Below are 18,278 nucleotides of genomic sequence, written 5' to 3'. Positions count from 1 at the left end.
AATGACTTCTTTGTTTCGGTCTTCACTTTGAAGTCTGAAGGAATGTCTAGTATAGTGAATGCTTACGGGAAGAGGGTAGGTTTAGAAGAGAAAATAAGGAAAGAGCAAGTAAAAAATCACTTAGAAAAGTTAGATGCCTGCAAGTCACCAGGGCCTGATGAAATGCATCCTAGAATACTCAAGGAGTTAATAGAGGAGGTATCTGAGCCTCTAGCTATTATCTTTGGGAAATCATGGGAGACGGGGGAGATTCCAGAAGACTGGAAGGGGGCAAATATAGTGCCCATCTATAAAAAGGGAAATAAAAACAACCCAGGAAACTACAGACCAGTTAGTTTAACTTCTGTGCCAGGGAAGATAATGGAGCAGGTAATCAAAGAAATCATCTGCAAACACTTGGAAGGTGGTAAGGTGATAGGGAATAGCCAGCATGGATTTGTAAAGAACAAATCGTGTCAAACTAATCTGATAGCGTTCTTTGATAGGATAACGAGCCTTGTGGATAAGGGAGAAGCGGTGGATGTGATATACCTAGACTTTAGTAAGGCATTTGATACAGTTTCGCATGATATTCTTATAGATAAGCTAGGAAAGTACAATTTAGATGGGGCTACTATAAGGTGGGTGCATAACTGGCTGGATAACCGTACTCAGAGAGTAGTTGTTAATGGCTCCCAATCCTGCTGGAAAGGTATAACAAGTGGGGTTCCGCAGGGGTCTGTTTTGGGACCGGTTCTGTTCAATATCTTCATCAACGATTTAGATGTTGGCATAGAAAGTACGCTTATTAAGTTTGCGGATGATACCAAACTGGGAGGGATTGCAACTGCTCTGGAGGACAGGGTCAAAATTCAAAATGATCTGGACAAATTGGAGAAATGGTCTGAGGTAAACAGGATGAAGTTCAATAAAGATAAATGCAAAGTGCTCCACTTAGGAAGGAACAATCAGTTTCACACATACAGAATGGGAAGAGACTGTCTAGGAAGGAGTATGGCAGAAAGAGATCTAGGGGTCATAGTGGACCACAAGCTTAATATGAGTGAACAGTGTGATACTGTTGCAAAAAAAGCAAACATGATTCTGGGATGCATTAACAGGTGTGTTGTAAACAAGACACGAGAAGTCATTCTTCCGCTTTACTCTGCACTGGTTAGGCCTCAACTGGAGTATTGTGTCCAGTTCTGGGCACCGCATTTCAAGAAAGATGTGGAGAAATTGGAGAGGGTCCAGAGAAGAGCAACAAGAATGATTAAAGGTCTTGAGAACATGACCTATGAAGGAAGGCTGAAGGAATTGGGTTTGTTTAGTTTGGAAAAGAGAAGACTGAGAGGGGACCTGATATCAGTTTTCAGGTATCTAAAAGGGTGTCATCAGGAGGAGGGAGAAAACTTGTTCACCTTAGCCTCCAATGATAGAACAAGAAGCAATGGGCTTAAACTGCAGCAAGGGAGATTTAGGTTGGACATTAGGAAAAAGTTCCTAACTGTCAGGGTAGTCAAACACTGGAATAGATTGCCTAGGGAAGTTGTGGAATCTCCATCGCTGGAGATATTTAAGAGTAGGTTAGATAAATGTCTATTAGGGATGGTCTAGACAGTATTTGGTCCTGCCATGAGGGCAGGGGACTGGACTCGATGACCTCTCGAGGTCCCTTCCAGTCCTAGAGTCTATGAGTCTATGAGTCTATTAACACAGATTTCACACAATTACTGTGGTTTTTAAATTAGTTGGTGGATTGTAGGCACCAATCCTCTTGTGGCAATTCCCACTACAAATACTGGCTGCAACTTTAAAAACATCTACCATCAGAGTGCAGAAATGCTTACAGAAGCCTCACGTACAAGGTTTGTGCAGGATGCATTTAACCGTTATACAAGGTTTAAAATAAGTGTCTGAACTGAAACATCAGTAATGGGACATTAAAATGACTTGTTATTAGTTTCAGTACTAACACTGCTGAGAGAAAAAATACTTTAAAGAACTCAATAAGAGCAAAGTTCATCTTCTATGAAATGAGCATAATATATTTTAAGTCAGAAATGTCTAATATAACCTTTCATTAGTAGTTTAAAGATGATGAATAAAAACAAACTGAATTGTTGAAGGTAAAAGCCTCCAGGACAGTTTTGGAGTCAGTAATTACTCTTTTTCAACCATTTGTTTTATTTAGGAGACTGTTTTCCAAAACAAAAAAAGGCAACTTGTTTATCCATACTACTTCTCCTTCTCTGGGACTGTTGGATAGCTTGTGTGTTTCAATGACCCTGAAATCTATGGCAGTGGGAGTTTCAACTCCTGAGAGGGTGACCCAAATCTGAAGGATGAAAGGGTAGGAAGCAGATGAAAAGCAGTCTATTGGTCTTGCAGGTTGGGGACTGAACAATAGGAAAACATACTATCCTTTTGTAAGAGTTAAGTTACAGGTAGCCATTCCAGCAAACAGCATAACTACTATTGATTTGTGGGTTAGGTTACAATTACAGCCTGTGATCCAAAATCTTCCTAGTGACCTTCGTTAGGATCCAGTCAAACACCTAGTGCATACGTTGCACCAACCTACATTGTGGCTGCTACACTGAAATCAGAGACAAAACAGATGAGAGAAATTATGAAAAAATCTAAATGAGAAATTGTTCTGTGAACATGAAACCTACATAATAGTAATAGTAAACAAACAAATGGAGTTTATAATCTGACACAGATATAGTCCCCAAACGATTAGACTAGCCTTTAAACATTCAAGTTAAGGTGGCAAAGTTATGGCTTACTGGTCATCTTTGGTTTAACAGATCTGTATGCAAGCTCTGAATTTCTTATTGCTTGTTTGTAGTACCATGGTGCCTAGAAGTCATTGACCAGGACCCCATTGTGCTTTACAAACACACAAGAAGACACTCCCTGCCTCGCAGAACTTACAAACTATGTAAAAGGCAAGAGACAACGTATAGCTACAGATAGAGAAAGGGTGTATAAGGAAACAATCAAGCAATATTGGTCAACATGATAAACAGTGATCTTAGCACACCTTAGCCTAACTGTTGTTAAGCTTTTTGTAGGCCTCACAGCAAAGGAGAGTTTTGAGGAGGAGTTGGAAGGTGGATAATGAAGTGGCTTTGTACATGAGACTTCTGAGGAGCTCTTCCTAACCATGAAAGGGGCAGCATGGGGGAGAGCGCACAAGTGCTTGTTAAATTTTCAGACAAGCAGATGATGGAGGTTGGCATCCTGGGCTGATTAAAGGCAGAGTTAACTTCTCATAGCAAAAGAGGGATGATCAGTAGAGTGAGATGTGATGCTGTATATAAGAAAGATGACCATTTGTATCATTGTTGCTACCACTGTTGCCAGTTACAACAAATCTGATATAAAATGTCATGTAAGGCGTGACTGGAAAAGTTATGATTTGGTAAGTATGATTATCTTGTTCATATACTCATATCTTTGAATCTGAAATTATGAATATTTGCTATGTACTTGTATCTTAAACCTATTTTTTCTGCATGTGAAATTTAAGTTGCCAGTTTTCATCGAGTCATACATTTTAAATATATATTCACATGTACAGATTTCAGTTATTTACATTAAGTTGTTAAAGCCTTTTTTGCATAAAATCCCTAATGCATTAATTCATCAAACACTTGAAATATTTACTATATTTACTATATATTTAATATTTACTATAAACTCTCTCTTAAGATACTCTGTTACTATGGGTGAAATGATCTAGGTTCTTGTATAAAATTGCACCATTCAGGAGAGAGAAACAGAACTGAAATTAATTATTTTATGGTTACATGACAAATATGTCATCTGACTTTCTTATTTGGCACCTATGGCTTAAGTAGATTTTGGTAAATTCAAGTATCTTTATTAATTTACAGATGACAGATTACATTTAAAACTGTAAAATGTGGAACATAATAAAAAAGTAGGTATTCAGATTTCAGTAATGTCCTTTTAACATTAAAATATATTGAAAACTAAGAAATACTGTAGTCTATTTTTTTTCTTCTGTCACAGGTAGCTTGTATGCAGCTTATCAATGCTCTTGTAACATCTCCTGATGATCTGGACTTCAGGCTCCACATCAGAAATGAATTTATGCGCTCTGGATTGAAGGAGATATTGCCAGTAAGTGGCTTGGTAGTCTCTTTGCATTAATATTTAAATTTGACTACCTGAGTTGGGGAAGTTGTATGAAATTCATTCTTGAATATTGTACTAAGTTTGAGTATTAAAGGGGTTAAATATAAAAAACAGTTTTGAAAGAGAAATGAAAAAACTATACATTATCTAGATGTATTAAGTTAACACTAATTTTATGATTTTAATGATAGAAAATATAGCACAGCATCTTGTGCAGATACATTTTTTTATTGAATATCTAATATGAGTTCCTGTAATGTTAGATATTAAAATAACATAAACGTGGGAAAATTACTTAGACTTGAAGGGCTTATTTACATGTGCGATTTTTAATTTTGTGTACCTTTCTACTACCTTTTCTTTGCAGCAATTGACATGTATAAAGAACGATGCTCTAGATATCCAGCTGAAAGTCTTCAATGAGCACAAGGAAGAAGACATGATTGAGTTCTCCCATCGTTTGGAAGATATTAGATCTGAACTAGAATATCCTTTTGGGAGTATTCAGAAACAATAATGCTTTAGTATCAGAAAATTCAATTCAGTTTTTGTATTAGAAATATAAGATTTTATAACACAGAACTTGACTGAAATGTTTTTCTTAACTAAGTATTTGAACAGTATACTGCATTTTAGTAGTTTGTTTAAAATTAAAAAATATATGTATATCCTAGACTGCAAATAAGAGTTCCTGTTTTCTTCTCCTTAACTTGTTTACTGAAGCAAATGATGTTTATAATATGGTGTGGAACACAGTCAAGGACACTAATGCTGAAGGATATTTTCTTTCTATTCTCCAGCATCTTTTGCTCATACGAAATGATTATTTTATTCGGTAAGTTAAAATTGTGGTAAATATCAGCTCTTTAGCTCATGTTTCATTGTGCCAAACTGAATAATTGGATATGGCTTCAGTAAAATCAGGTGACACATTATTTTGAGTTAGTCTTTCACTTTTGCATTTTGGGTTGCTGTTATAGAAAATTGATATTGCACAAATGGCATTATTACTTCATAATGGCATAAAGAAGGGAATGAATTCTGAATGAGAAGCAACTATTTAAACATGTTTGTTTTTTCTTTTTTATTAGAATGCAGTTGTTCTTTAATCTGAGGCCCTGTCCATATTGGGATGTGAACTGTATTAGCTGCCTGTTTCATCAATAGCACATTCTTAAAACAAAATATAAAAATAGTCGTCTTATTGACCATGGAAATCATGCTAGAATCTTAAAAGAAATATGGCTTAATACTAACGTGAGATGGATTAAAGGTTCAATTTTATATCTACAGATATTGATGTATGTTCTTAAATTAAGACTCTAGAACTGGGAGTGCCAGGTGTGCAATTCAGACATGCACAAACTAAATGGCTCTTAAAAATGTGGCCCTGAATAAAGAAACTATAGGGGAGCTGCTAAATTGCCCTATATTTAGGCTGCCAAATACATCTTTAATTAAAATTCTTCTTTGAGTGCTTGCTCATGTCGATTACATTCAAGATGTGTGCCTGCCCACATGCACAATTATCAGAGATTTTACCTTAGCAATATCTGTGGGTGAAGGACATAAATCCACACTGTGTAGAGGCCAAGCATAGGAGTTTATTACACACACCGCTGGCAGAGTATCACCTGGCTTATTAGGCTCAGAGACACTGTCAATCAATTGATTACAATAGAATATATAGATTTTCCCATGGGCAGGGGCAAGTGACGGGGTAGGCAGTTCCACACCCCAGGATAGGTTTTGCAGCAGGACAAGATAGCACATTAGCCAATGGTTAAAAGGTTACATAATATCTCCACCCATGGTCTCAAGTTAGCAAGTTAACATTTAATTAATACTTTGATAAAATGTTATTAGTATAAAATATATATGTTGAATTCTGATTTGGGATCCATAGGAATGGAGCAACTCCTTTGCTTATCCAACAGGTACATTCCTAGGGGTTAAAGCCAAGAAACAGTGCAAGTATGTGGCAATAAAGATTGTCCCCTTTATGTTTTAAGGCAGGCATTGGTCCCTGGGAAAACAGGTGGAAGGATGCCATATCTTATACTGACATGTGCCAACTTTTCACAAACTCAAGGTTGGATCTGTGAGAAGAACGTTCCCTACAGAAGAGGCTGACACAATAGGAACAGGGATCCTTTGTTCAATTTGCAACTCTGAATAAGAAACAATTATTTAGTTCTTAGCTCCAATACCTGGCAATGTGCTGACCAGGCCTATTTTAGCAAAAACAAGATTATCTCTTTACCCCAGCTTTCTCTTAGCTAATTGCTATTTGCTAGGCCTCTAGTCTTTTGATCAAACTCTGGACTTTGGGTCTGAGAAAGAGCTGGCACAATCCATATACCAGGTTGTTATATAAAATGCACACGGATTTTAACCCATCAGTGGGGTGGGCTGCAGTGCCCTCTGGAGTGCCATGCTCATACATTTGTGTATCAGGCGCCGCTGGGCGCCCTCTCAGTTCCTTCTTACTGCCCGCAGTGGTTGGTCAGAGTGCCTCTCTCCCTTGCCTCATAAGTGGCAAGTGGTTCTTTGCCTTTGAACTTCGTGTTTATAGCTGTAAACAGTTTTAAGCCCTGTGCTGACTGTAATAGGCACGTGACCCACATGGCAGCTGTCCGAAGAGCCTGGGGAAAAAGTATTGCATCTGTAAGAACTTTCATCCCAGGACACAAAAGGAGCGTGACATTCGTCTGAGGGCCCCCCATCATGGATGGCTGCTTTCTGCCCAGTGTCAGAGCTGTCCTGGCTGGATGCAACCCCCAGCATTTCAGGCTTGGTGCATAGCGCATCCACAGCCCTGGGCTCTACCCAGCACTGATTCCCTTCACCGATACCCAACAAGAAGTCTAAAAATCAGGACCCGACACAGCAAAACAGACCAAGGGTCTTTGGGTAAAGGACCCTATTCGGGCCATCTGCCCATGCCAGAGCTGCATGTCCCCGAGGGAACCTTCTACCCCAGTAAGGGAACTGCCACCGACTCTAGGGAGTGGTAGGGGACGGAGATTAATGGCTGAGTCGACGCCTTCCCAGCTCCTAGCGCCCAGAGAGCAAAGGACTCTCCCAGCGCAGCTGGCACTGCATGCGACAATGTACCCGACAAAGGCTTCCTATGGGGGCAAGCCAGCCATGAAAGCCTCCCAGAAGGTGAGTGAATGCCACCAGTCTCCAGAGCCAAGGCAGAGCTCTTTGGCACCATGTCCCTGGTCTCCACATCAGCCTAGGTCACCAGTTCGCAGGCACAGATTGCCAGCACCATGCTCCTGGTCTCCGCTGTCTCGTCAAGACTCTCCCAGAGGGAAATGCTGGTCACCATATTGTTGGCACTGATCATCCTCACGCTGACTATCACTGTCGCCTAGATGCTCCCCAACACGGCACCAGTCTGCCTACTCAAGGCACTGTTCACCCATGGCAAAGGTTAGCCGCTAGACTCAGGTGTTGACGCCTCCACCATGGTCACTGGAGGAGGATTTCTCTGGTAGAAAGAGAGAGTTCAGCTCCTCACCAAGCTATCACCAATGTGATTGGGCTCCTCTCCTAATGCTGTGTCCACCTCAGTGATGCCACTGTGGCTGTAGGACCAGCGGCCAACGCAGTGGCCTTACTGGAATGCGTGGGACATGTCAGTTATTCCGATGCCCCCGTCACACCAATCGTCGGTCGCTGCTTTGGATGAGCATCAAGTGGCACTGATGGCACTGGGCTTGGTGCATGAGGCACAGGCAGAAGCTGAGGTGGAGCTCCAGGTGCCCAGCATGAGAACCCCTTCCCCCATGGGGGATGATGCCCTGGGCTCTCCCCAGGTGGTTCCGTCATCCTCATCCCCTCCAGATGAGGCTGTGGCAGGGTCCTTTCACACTATTCCACCAGACAACTTTATAAAGCACCAAGCCCTGCTCTGAAGGGTGGCCACTAACATAGGCCTACGGGCAGAAGAGATCGCAGAGCAATCAGACTATTGTATTTAATATACTCTCTGTATCCACCCCCGCATATGTCACCCTCGTGGTGCACAAGGAGGTTCTAAAGATTTCCAAAGCCCTCTGGCAAACCCTGTCCTCAATCCTATCCACTTCCAAGAGGACTGAAGTATTTTGTCCCTGCCAAGGGTTTTGAATACTTATATGCTCACCCGTCTCCAGGGTTATTGGTTGTTTCAGTGGCCAACGAGAGAGACAAGCAAGGGCATTCTAGTTCTAGCCCCAAAAATAAGGAGGCCAAGAGACTAGACCTTTTTTGGAAAGAATATTTTATTCAATAGCCAGTCTCCTATTCAGAGTCGTGAACCACCAGGCTCTTTTGGGGGAGATATAACTTTAACCTGTGGGACTCCCTCCATAAGTTTAAGGACTCCGTGCCACAGGAGGTGGCCCAAGAATTCAGGGCCTTTGTTGAGGAGCGTACAGCAGTGGCTGTGTGTTCCCTCCAGATACGACTGGTTTGATGGCCAGGATGGTCGCCTCGGAAGTGGTCATGAGGTGCATTTACTAGCTTCAGACCACAGGCCTGTCCCAGGACATGCAGTCCTTGATACAAGATCTCCTGTTTGATGGAGTGAGACTCTGCGGAGCAAATGGATATGAGGCTGCACAGTCTGAAGGATACTCAGGCCACTCTCTGCTCAGTGGGGTTGCATAAACCTTAATCGGCGAGGAAAAAATTCTGGCCATCTCTGCCGCCAAGGCCTTGGCAGCCTCGGCAGTGGTCTGCAGACAGAAGGAACACTAGTTTTAGTCGCCGGTGTCCTTCCTCTTCCCATTCACCTGCACAACCTGGCCCAGCGAAACACCATGGGGCCCAGAAGTGTGCGTTTTGCGCATACATCCCAGTCAACTCCTTGGATCTGCCCCTTCTTTTCCTCAACAATCTCCATCTGTATCATTCCGCCTGGTCACGGCTTACCTTGAAAGTAGACAACCTCATACAATGGGGGATGGTGGAGGAGGTCCCTCAGAAACTGATGGGGAAAGGTTTCTACTCCCACTATTTCCAGATCCCAAAAGCAAAAGGGGGCCTGAGACCCATTCTGGAATTACGGCAACTCAACAAGTACCTCAAGAAGTTGAAGTTGTGCATGGTTTCACTGTCCTTCATCATTCCCTATCTAGATTCTGGTTTTACTGGACTCAATCATTTTCTCTCTGGATCCAGGAGACTGGTACCCCGCCCTCGACTCGAAAGATGCTTATTTTTGCATCTCAGTCTTCCAACGACACAGATGGTTCCTCTGTTTTATGGTGGGCCAATTCCATTTCCATTTAACAGCACTTCTCTTTAGCCTCTTCTTGTCCCTGTGGGTACTTACAAAATGCATGGTCCTGGTAGCCACTTACCTGATGCATCGGGAGGTCAGGTCTATCTTAATTTCAATGATTGGCTCATTAAAGGCAGGCAGAACAGTCTCGATCTGGTTGCAACGGATGGAACACACCTGGGCCTGTTCATAAATGAAAAGAAATCAAGCCTCATACCAGTGCAAGGAATAGAGTTGATTGGAGTAGTCCCCAACTCCTCACAAGACAGAGCTTTCCTTTGGGAGACCTGTTTCCAAGCCATGTCAGAAGTGATCTCCCATATAAGGGACCACCTGTTCTTCACTGCCTGCACTTGCCTAATGTTGCTAGGTCATGTGGTTGATGTACTTATGTGGTCCATCATGCCTTACTGCACCTTCAGCTGCTACAGGTGTGGTTGATGTCAGTCTACATCCCCAACTGACGCAATCTAGATTGGGTAGTTAGAGTGACAGATCACATTCTGTTGTGTCTGGAGTGGTGGTTGAACTCTAGGCTGGTTTTGCAAGGAGTTGCCTTCATGGCCCTCTCCCCTGTTGCTAACTCTGGTTTCCGATGTCTCAGACCTGGGCTGGGGAGGCCACATGGGTAAGCGCAGTACACAAGGCTGCTGGTTGGGGGTTGATAGCTCCCTTCACATAAATGTCAAACAGCTCAGGGCAGTTTGCTTGGCCTGTCAGTCATTTTGGTTCCACCTACGAGACAAAGTGGTTCAAGTCCTGATGGACAACATTGCCACAATGTTTTATATCAACAAGCAAGGTGGAGCCAGGTCATCATGTCTCTGCCAGGAAGCCCTCTGGCTCTGGGATTTTTGTGTGCAGCATGCCAATGATCTTGTGGCAGTGCATCTTCCCAGAACCAGGCATGTATTAGCAGATTTCCTCAGCAGAGCCTTCTCATCTCGACACAAATATTCACTCCACCCTGAGGTGGTCAGCAGGATTTTCCAAAAGTGGGAATCTCCCCATATGGACAATGTCACCTTTTCTGCTCATTTTGGGGAATTGACAGGGGCTCCTTTTTGGACATCACCTTACTTTTGTGGTTGGAGGCTCTGATATACACTTTTCCACCAGTGCCATTGCTTTAGAGTGCTCATGAAGATCAAGCAGGACAAGGCCAATGAGATTGTGATAGCCCCGGCTTGGCCTTACCAACACTCGTTTGACATGCTGATGGACCTGTTGGTCATGACCTGGATGCACCTGGCCATATTTCTTGTTCCAGAATCATGGCAGGCTCTTTCACCTGTATCTAGCAGTGCCACCCCTAACAGTTTGGTTGCTGCATGGTTAGCTGCTGAAGAGTGGGAGTGCTTGGCCCACATCCAGAAGGTCCTACTGGGTAGTAGAAAGTCCTCTACTAGAACAATCTATTTGGCCAAATGGCAATGATTCATGTGATGGATTTTGGTCTAAGGAATTAGGCCTGAGCAGGCTTCGCTGCAGTCAATCTTGGATTACCATGTGCATCTCAAGCTCCAGGACTTGTCCCTTTTGTCAATTAAGGACCATTTGGCAGCCATATCAGCTTTTCACCCTCTGTTCCAGGGCAGGTTGGTCTTGACTCATAGCATGACAGTCCGATTCTTGAAAGGTCTGGAATGACTCTACCCCCTGGTCTGGGACCCTGTCCCTCCGTGGGACCTGAATCTTGTGCTTGGGTGGCTCATGAGAGCTCACTTCAAGCCCTTGGTATCCTGTTCCCTCCTTCTGCTCTCCTGGAAGGTGTCATTCCTAGTGGCGATAACTTATGCCCGAAGGGTCTCAGAGATTAGGGCACTTAACTGTGAGCTGCCCTATACAGTGTTTGTCAAGGACACAGTCCAACTGCGGCCTCATCCGGTTTTCCTGCCTAAGGTGGTTCCTGGCTTATGTGAAATTGTGAACTTATTTTTGCTAGTCTTCCTCTCAAAGCCTCATAAGTCTGAAGAGGAACATACGTGACATTCCCTGGATGTCAGGAGAGTGCTAGCCTTCAACATGGAGAGGACCAAGCCCTTTTGTAGGTTGACACAGTTGTTCGTTGTGGAGGCGGATAGGATGAAATGTTGTCTTGTGTACACTCAGAGAATTTCCTCTTGGATCACCGCCTGCATCTGATTTTGCTATGATATGGGAAAGGTGCCTCCAATGGTGATTGTAACTGCCCAGTCAACTAGAGCACAAGCTTCGGTAGCGACCTTCCTGGCCCATGTGCTAATTCCAGGTATCTGTAGGGCCGCCACCTGGTCTTCTATTCGCGTCTCGCTATGCTCTTACCCAGCAAGCCCAAGACTACGCTGGTTTTGGTAGAGCAGTATTATAAGCTACACATCTATGAACTCCGAGCCCATCTCCAGGGATACTGCTTGTGAGCCATCTAGAATGGAATTGACATGAGGAAGCACTTGATGAGGAAAAAACGGTTACCCAACATTCATAACTGTTTTTCTTCGAGATGTGTTGCTCATGTCCAATCCATTATCTGCCTTCATGCCCCTGTGGGAGTTGCTTGCAAGAGGTAACTGAGAGGGCATAGGTCTGGCGGTGCCTGATATACTGATGCATGTGTGCGGCTCTCCAGAGGGCACCACAGCCTACCCTATGGATACTGCTAAGGCAAAAGTCTCTGAACTTCTAACTTTGAAACAGGATGTATTTGGGGCAGTTCAAGCGTAACATTTTAGAACACTCTACAAATCATATCGCCATAGTCCGGACTGCAGTGCTGTCTAGACCAGCCGCAAGACATCTTGGAGCATTTGCTCTTCCTGAAAAAAACGGTCTGTCAGTTAGTTCCTGAGAGTTCACTTGTCTGTAGTCTCTGCTTCCTAATGGTTTTGAATCCCATGATTAGGTTTTTGATAGTTATAGATACTCTTCTTACTTGTCATGGATCCTATAGCACTTGGGACATGATTTTTAATTTCATCATCTCTGATAGGTCCACCTTTTGAGGTGCTGACTGCATACACATGTTTACTTCTCTCTGACAGTGTCCTGGTGGCCATCACCTGGTCCAGAAGTGTGTAGTTCACGTGGGGTTGGGGTGGCTCTGTCCTTTATATCCTCAGCTGGAAATACAAGCAGGCTCAGGGTGCATGCACTATCCCTTTGTGTACCACTATAGGAAAAACTTTGGCTTTAGTACACTGGGCACATACATCCCTAACATTGAATGGATATGTGCAGCACATCTCAAAGAATAACTGTTACAGAACAGGTGAGTAACCGTTCTATTGCAGTGTTTCTAGCCTGCACTCACTTTAGAAATACTAGATATGACTAGAGACTATCCCATCCTGATATTTAAGAACAAAACTTTAATTTGATAAGAAACTTTGAAATGTACAACAGCTTTAAATAAGCTGTAGCTGTTTTTTTTCGTTACATGGGATCATCTGCTTAGCCATAGTAAGGTGAAGGTAGAGTATTGAGATCCATGGCATTGCCACAAAGAGAAGGTTTCTGCTAGGCTGCTGGTCAGAGGAAGACTATTTTCTGCACAAGTTCCACTATCTACCAACATTTACATCCCTCAGCTCTGTGATTCATAGTGGGCAAGTAGAGGGCAAGGAGGACCAGGCAGTAGAAGAGCACATGCAGGAGGAAAAAAAAAAAAACTGCGGAGTGCATGTGAAGAAGAGAGGGGCTACTAGACTGGAAAATATATGCAAGGATAGAGGAGGGCTAGCTGATAGAAGAGTTGGGGGAAAGCAGTACAGAACTTATGGGTGGAGGGAGAGAAAATGAAGAGCGAAACAAGGGTGGATGTTTTTAAAGGAAAAAAAATCAGTTGCATTTAAGGTTAAAACTACTTAATTGAAAATATGTGAAGAACATATCCAGTTGCTGCAGGTGTCAGAGAGATGACGTTATTTAAATGGCATCATATTTGTGTTGGATTTGATCTGTGCTGCATTAAAAGGTTTGAGATCCACTGGCTCAGCTGTATTTGTCCTTGAATGGTGAAATACCGTTAATTTGTTGGGATTGAAAACTATATTTCTAAGAAACTAAGTCATTCTAAATGCTTTGGCCACTAATGTATTCATTCTGAAATACCTTTGATATGACACTAATATAAGTATGTACTGACAAGTAAACACATTATAAAATGTCTTCCTTCTGTTTCCTTTCTTAGACCCCAGTATTTCAAATTAATTGAAGAGTGTGTGTCCCAGATAGTATTGCATCGAAGTGGAACAGACCCAGATTTCACCTACCGTAAAAAGTTAGATGTAAATTTCAGTCATTTAATAGGTGAGATCAGTTTTTAGAAATTATTATTTTGTAGAAATGTGTTTGTGTTTTTAAAAAGCAAAGAGTTTAAATGATGTATAAAATTAAGAATCTTATAACTTTGATTTTAGATGTTTGTGTAGATAAAGCAAAAATAGAAGAATTTGAAGAGAGAGCTTCAGAACTTTCCAGGAAAGTAAGTAATTTTGAAGTTTTCTAATCATAAGTATGGTTTACTTGATTACTATATAAATTTGGTTACTGCAAATGTGACAATTGACAAAATATTTTTATCTTTCAGTAACCATGTTTATTAATTAGTGAACAAATGTGTTGTATGTGTGTTACATGCAGTAGAAGGCAGGGATCTAGTGCAAAGTAAGTTACATTCTGACCCTATTTACAAATACTTGGTAGATTTTTATTTTAATTTGTAAACAGCAAACCTTAGCTTTAGATCGTGAGAAATTGAAGTCTTTTATATATGACTAGAGTTGTATGTTAACTTTTTACCCAGTAGAATAAACTGAGAGATTGAGAATAAATATTGACACATTTTATAATGGAAACAGAATACATTGTAGCTCTCAGATTTAAGTCAGACTTCTCCATTTACACCACATTCTTGAATAATGTATCTCCATAAACAACTCTAAGTTTTGGTATGATAGTGTTCACAAACGGATCTTTGAAGACAGTTTTTACCTTGTAGAAAAGTCCTTTTAATCAAATACTGTATAATCTAAGTCAGAGGTTGTCAGCCTTTCAGAAGTGGTGTGCCGAGTCTTCTTTTAGTCACTCTAATTTAAGGTTTTGCGTGCCAGTAATACATTTTAACATTTTTAGAAGGTCTCTTTCTATAAGTCTATAATATATAACTAAACTATTGTTGTAAAGTAAATAAGATTTTTAAAATGTTTAAGATGCTTCATTTAAAATTAAATTAAAATGCAGAGACCCCAGACCAGTGGCCAGGATCCAGGCAGTGTGAGTGCCACTGAAAATCAGCTTGCGTGCTGCAGGTTGCCTACCCCTGATCTAAGTAAAGTATTAGTTTGATGCCTGGACATCAAAACTTTACAGTAATTTGTTGGGTTAATGCATCACATTTCATGCATTAAACCTACATGATACTGTAGTAAACTGATTGATATATTTGGACGAAATTTGCTAAGTGTTCCCTCTCTTCTTGGCACTAGTAATTGCTATGATTTTTCACTTGAGGATTAAAATATTCAAGAGTTAATTGTTAAGAAAGCTATTGATTTTGTGTTGAAAGATTAAGTTAATATTATAATTTTCTGAAGCAACATAGCAGTGTTGATAATATCTGGTATGGTCTCATGTTGTGTTTTTTTTTCCCTTTCAGTTTGAAAAAGAATTTGTAGTCCATCAGGAGACCCAGTCCCTACTGCAGAAAAAAGAAGAAAAAATCAATGCACTAGAAGCAGAATTACAGGCTTTTAAATCCCAGGTAAAGGACAATATTAAATAACATTATTCTATACCATAATGTTGCTAGAAACAAGCATACTTCATTTAATACTTTTTTAGTCCTTAATAGAATGTGTGCAATTTTAGAAAAGAAAAAAAGAATCCATTTTCAGAACATAGTTTACTACCCATTTCTTTTGTTTGTGTGCCACAAATCTTTATTAAAAAGAATTGTAGTATAACATTAATTAGTTGCCTGAACTCCCAGTTGATCCCTGTTTTGTACTTAGGCTTCTGCTAATTAAACTAGTTCCTTATATTTCATTTGGGTTTTATTTTTCTTGTCACATTTCCTGAATAATTGACCACAAAGGATAAGAAATCTTCTACTCGTAGATTTGGCATTTATCACTGATCTTTATCCCACCACAGGAAATTATTCCTCATGCAATTTATTTTGTTGAACGTTCAGCAATGGGTATCCTGCAGTGAAAGAGAACCTCCAGCTGAATGAGAACACTTTTTCTAATTTTTCAGTTTCCAAAAGTAAATAGATTTTAAAAGATGACAAAAAAGAGAGTAAATCCAGATTTTAAAGGAGATAACTTACATACAACTGCTGCATTTTAACATTTAGAGAGTATAACCATATAACCAAAGGATTTCCCAATGTTTTGTAGCCAGGAGTAGAAGAAATAGAATCTCAACATTGACTAGAAGCACAGCTCCTTGGGTAACATGTACATGTAGGAAGACAGTGAAATATATTTCTTTGATTACTTGCTTGTGTACATTCCATGCTAAGTGTGCACGCAGCGTGCACTGTTGCCGGAACGCCCTCTCGAGTCGTCCACATGTTGGCTGGCATAAGGGGTACCACTGAGCCTGCACCTTCTCTGTTCCTTCTTACCTCCTAGGATGGTTCCTGACACGATGCTTCTTGGTGCGGCAGGGCTTCTTTCTTGGTGTTTTGGACTTTCTTCTGTTCATTCTTCATATAGTTATTGTAGTTAGTATATATAGTTCTTAGAGTTAGCATATATAGTAGTGTAAATAGTTGTCCCTGGTGTCTTGGGACTTTTTGCCCCATGGGCTGGGCATGCGCCTGTTCCCAGGCTTCAAGCCATGTGCCACTTGTGACCAGCTGATCCAAGTGAGTGACTTGCACTCTATATGTCTAAAGTGTCTGGGGGAATCTCATGTTAAAGATAAGTGCCAGCTGTGCAGGGACTTCAGGCCATGCACTAGAAGAGACAGACAGTCAGCTGAAGACCAATATCATGGAGGCAGCCCTCAGACCAGTCTTGGAACTGAGCCGTTCTGAATTGGTGCTGAGCACTTCGACACTTGTGTGGAGCACTCCCCCGGCACCAAGCTCTTCCTGTCACTGTTACCTGTTTGTGGCGCTAAGGAAGAAGCATAAGAATCAGAGTGCACTGTGAGAGGGTGCTCTCCGGTGCAGAAATGGGACCAGTGGGGAATGGACAGTTCAGTCAGACCTGTTCTTGGCCACACATTCTCCCGTGAGTCATTGATGGTGCTGCCGATTCTATGTAGAGCTCCGAGTCCAGTTTGGGACCCATTGCTGACTCCCGGAAGCAGCTGTGATGCCAGGCATCAGCCTCCTCCTTCAACACTGGAGGTGTTCCAGCAGCAGAGGACTTGCTGTCTCTTCCAATTCTGCTGACCCCACAAATACCTCCAGCAACCAAGATGGCTGGTGACAGAGGGGAGCAGGAAGTGCTGAGCTCCTTCTTGGTACTGATCACCTCAACACTGTCTAGGGGCAAGCCTTTCATGATCCTAGCACAGCAGTCGCCAACCTGTGCCTGTCCTTGGACCCCCAGCACTGCATAGTGGCAGAAGTGGTTACTGCTCCATCATGGGTGCCAAAGAAGAATCCTCTTCAGAGTCTGAAGGGAAATCTTCACCTCACCAAAACCTACCCCCAAGAGTGCTACCCCCAAGAAAAAAGATGCTAAAAGACTTTTAGACCTTTTCGAAGGTGTGCCGTTGGGCATTATACCAGTCTCAGTTCTGGATCTGGCCCATCTTTTGTCATTGGGCTGTCTGTCACCTTTCATCCCAGTATGGTTATATATAACATTGGACCATTGGGTCCCTTTCGTTTGTATCCACCCCCTTCCTTCCTCTTCAGGGACCTTTCTCACAAACAACTCCTCGCCCAGGAGGTGCAATCCTTCCTACGTGTGGAGGCCGTAGAGGACATTCTCCGAGGCTTGAGGGGGAATGAGTTTTACTCTTGTTATTTCCTAATCCTGGAGGACAAAGGGGGCCTATAGCCTATTTTGGACCCGCATAACCTCAACAGATATATTAAGAAACTGAGGTTCTGCTTGATCTCTCTGGCCTCTATCATTCCCCCTCTGGACCCAGGAGGCAGGATCCTCAGCTTAAAGAATGCCTAGTTTCATATCTCTATCTTCCATGGCCAAAGAAGACTTCTTAGGTTTATTGCGGGTCAATGCCACTATCACCACTCTTCCCTTGGGCCTATTGGCAGCCCCATAGCTCTTCACAAAGTGTATGGTGGTAGTAGCAGCCTTCCTGAGTCGCTGAGGTGTGCAAGCCTACCTTGACAAATGGCTGATCAAAGTTCAGTCACAGGCTCAGGTATGGCATAACATCAGTACAAGTCCAGGCCACCTTCCAAGTGCTGGACCTGCTGATAAATGAGCACAAGTCAAATCTGATCCTTTGATCAGAGAATAGAGTTCCTTGGGGCAGAGCTCAACTCGACCCAAGCCAGAGTCTCCCTGCCAGTGGCCTGATTCCAGATTATGTTGGACCTGATATCCAAGGTTACGGCCCACCCAGTAACAACTGCTTGGGTCTGCCTCAAACTATTGGGACACATAGTGGTGTGAACTTATATGGTACAGTATGCAAGGCTTTGTCTCGAACCCCTCCAGATGTGGCTGGTGTCAGTCTACTCCCCAAGGAAACAGCACTTACACTCAGTAGTCAGTCCCTCTCCTGATCCTTGCTTCCCTGATCTGGTGGAAAGACCCAGGTTCGGTAATGGAAGGAGTACCCTTTACTGCCCCATAACCATTGATAGGCTTGGTCTTGGATGTGTCAGATCTAGTGTAAACAGCTCATCTCAACAATATCAGGACCCAGGGCTTCT

General features: G+C 42.3%; 1 protein-coding gene across 1 annotated transcript in view; it reads left to right on the top strand.

Annotated features, from left to right (window-relative positions):
- Positions 1 to 18,278, top strand: part of DIAPH3 (diaphanous related formin 3) — a 553,931-nt gene that overhangs the window by 138,294 nt on the left and 397,359 nt on the right. Inside the window, exons 10-15 of the mRNA XM_030566194.1 lie at positions 4,024 to 4,134; positions 4,517 to 4,635; positions 4,868 to 4,984; positions 13,596 to 13,714; positions 13,825 to 13,889; positions 15,063 to 15,167. Of these exons, the coding sequence (XP_030422054.1) occupies positions 4,024 to 4,134; positions 4,517 to 4,635; positions 4,868 to 4,984; positions 13,596 to 13,714; positions 13,825 to 13,889; positions 15,063 to 15,167 (636 nt within the window). The remainder of the gene's footprint in view (positions 1 to 4,023; positions 4,135 to 4,516; positions 4,636 to 4,867; positions 4,985 to 13,595; positions 13,715 to 13,824; positions 13,890 to 15,062; positions 15,168 to 18,278) is intronic.

The sequence above is a fragment of the Gopherus evgoodei genome, chromosome 1 (genome assembly GCF_007399415.2).
Source record: "Gopherus evgoodei ecotype Sinaloan lineage chromosome 1, rGopEvg1_v1.p, whole genome shotgun sequence".
In the NCBI taxonomy this organism is placed as follows: Eukaryota; Metazoa; Chordata; order Testudines; family Testudinidae; genus Gopherus; species Gopherus evgoodei.
This window is presented reverse-complemented; position numbering and strand designations above follow the sequence as displayed.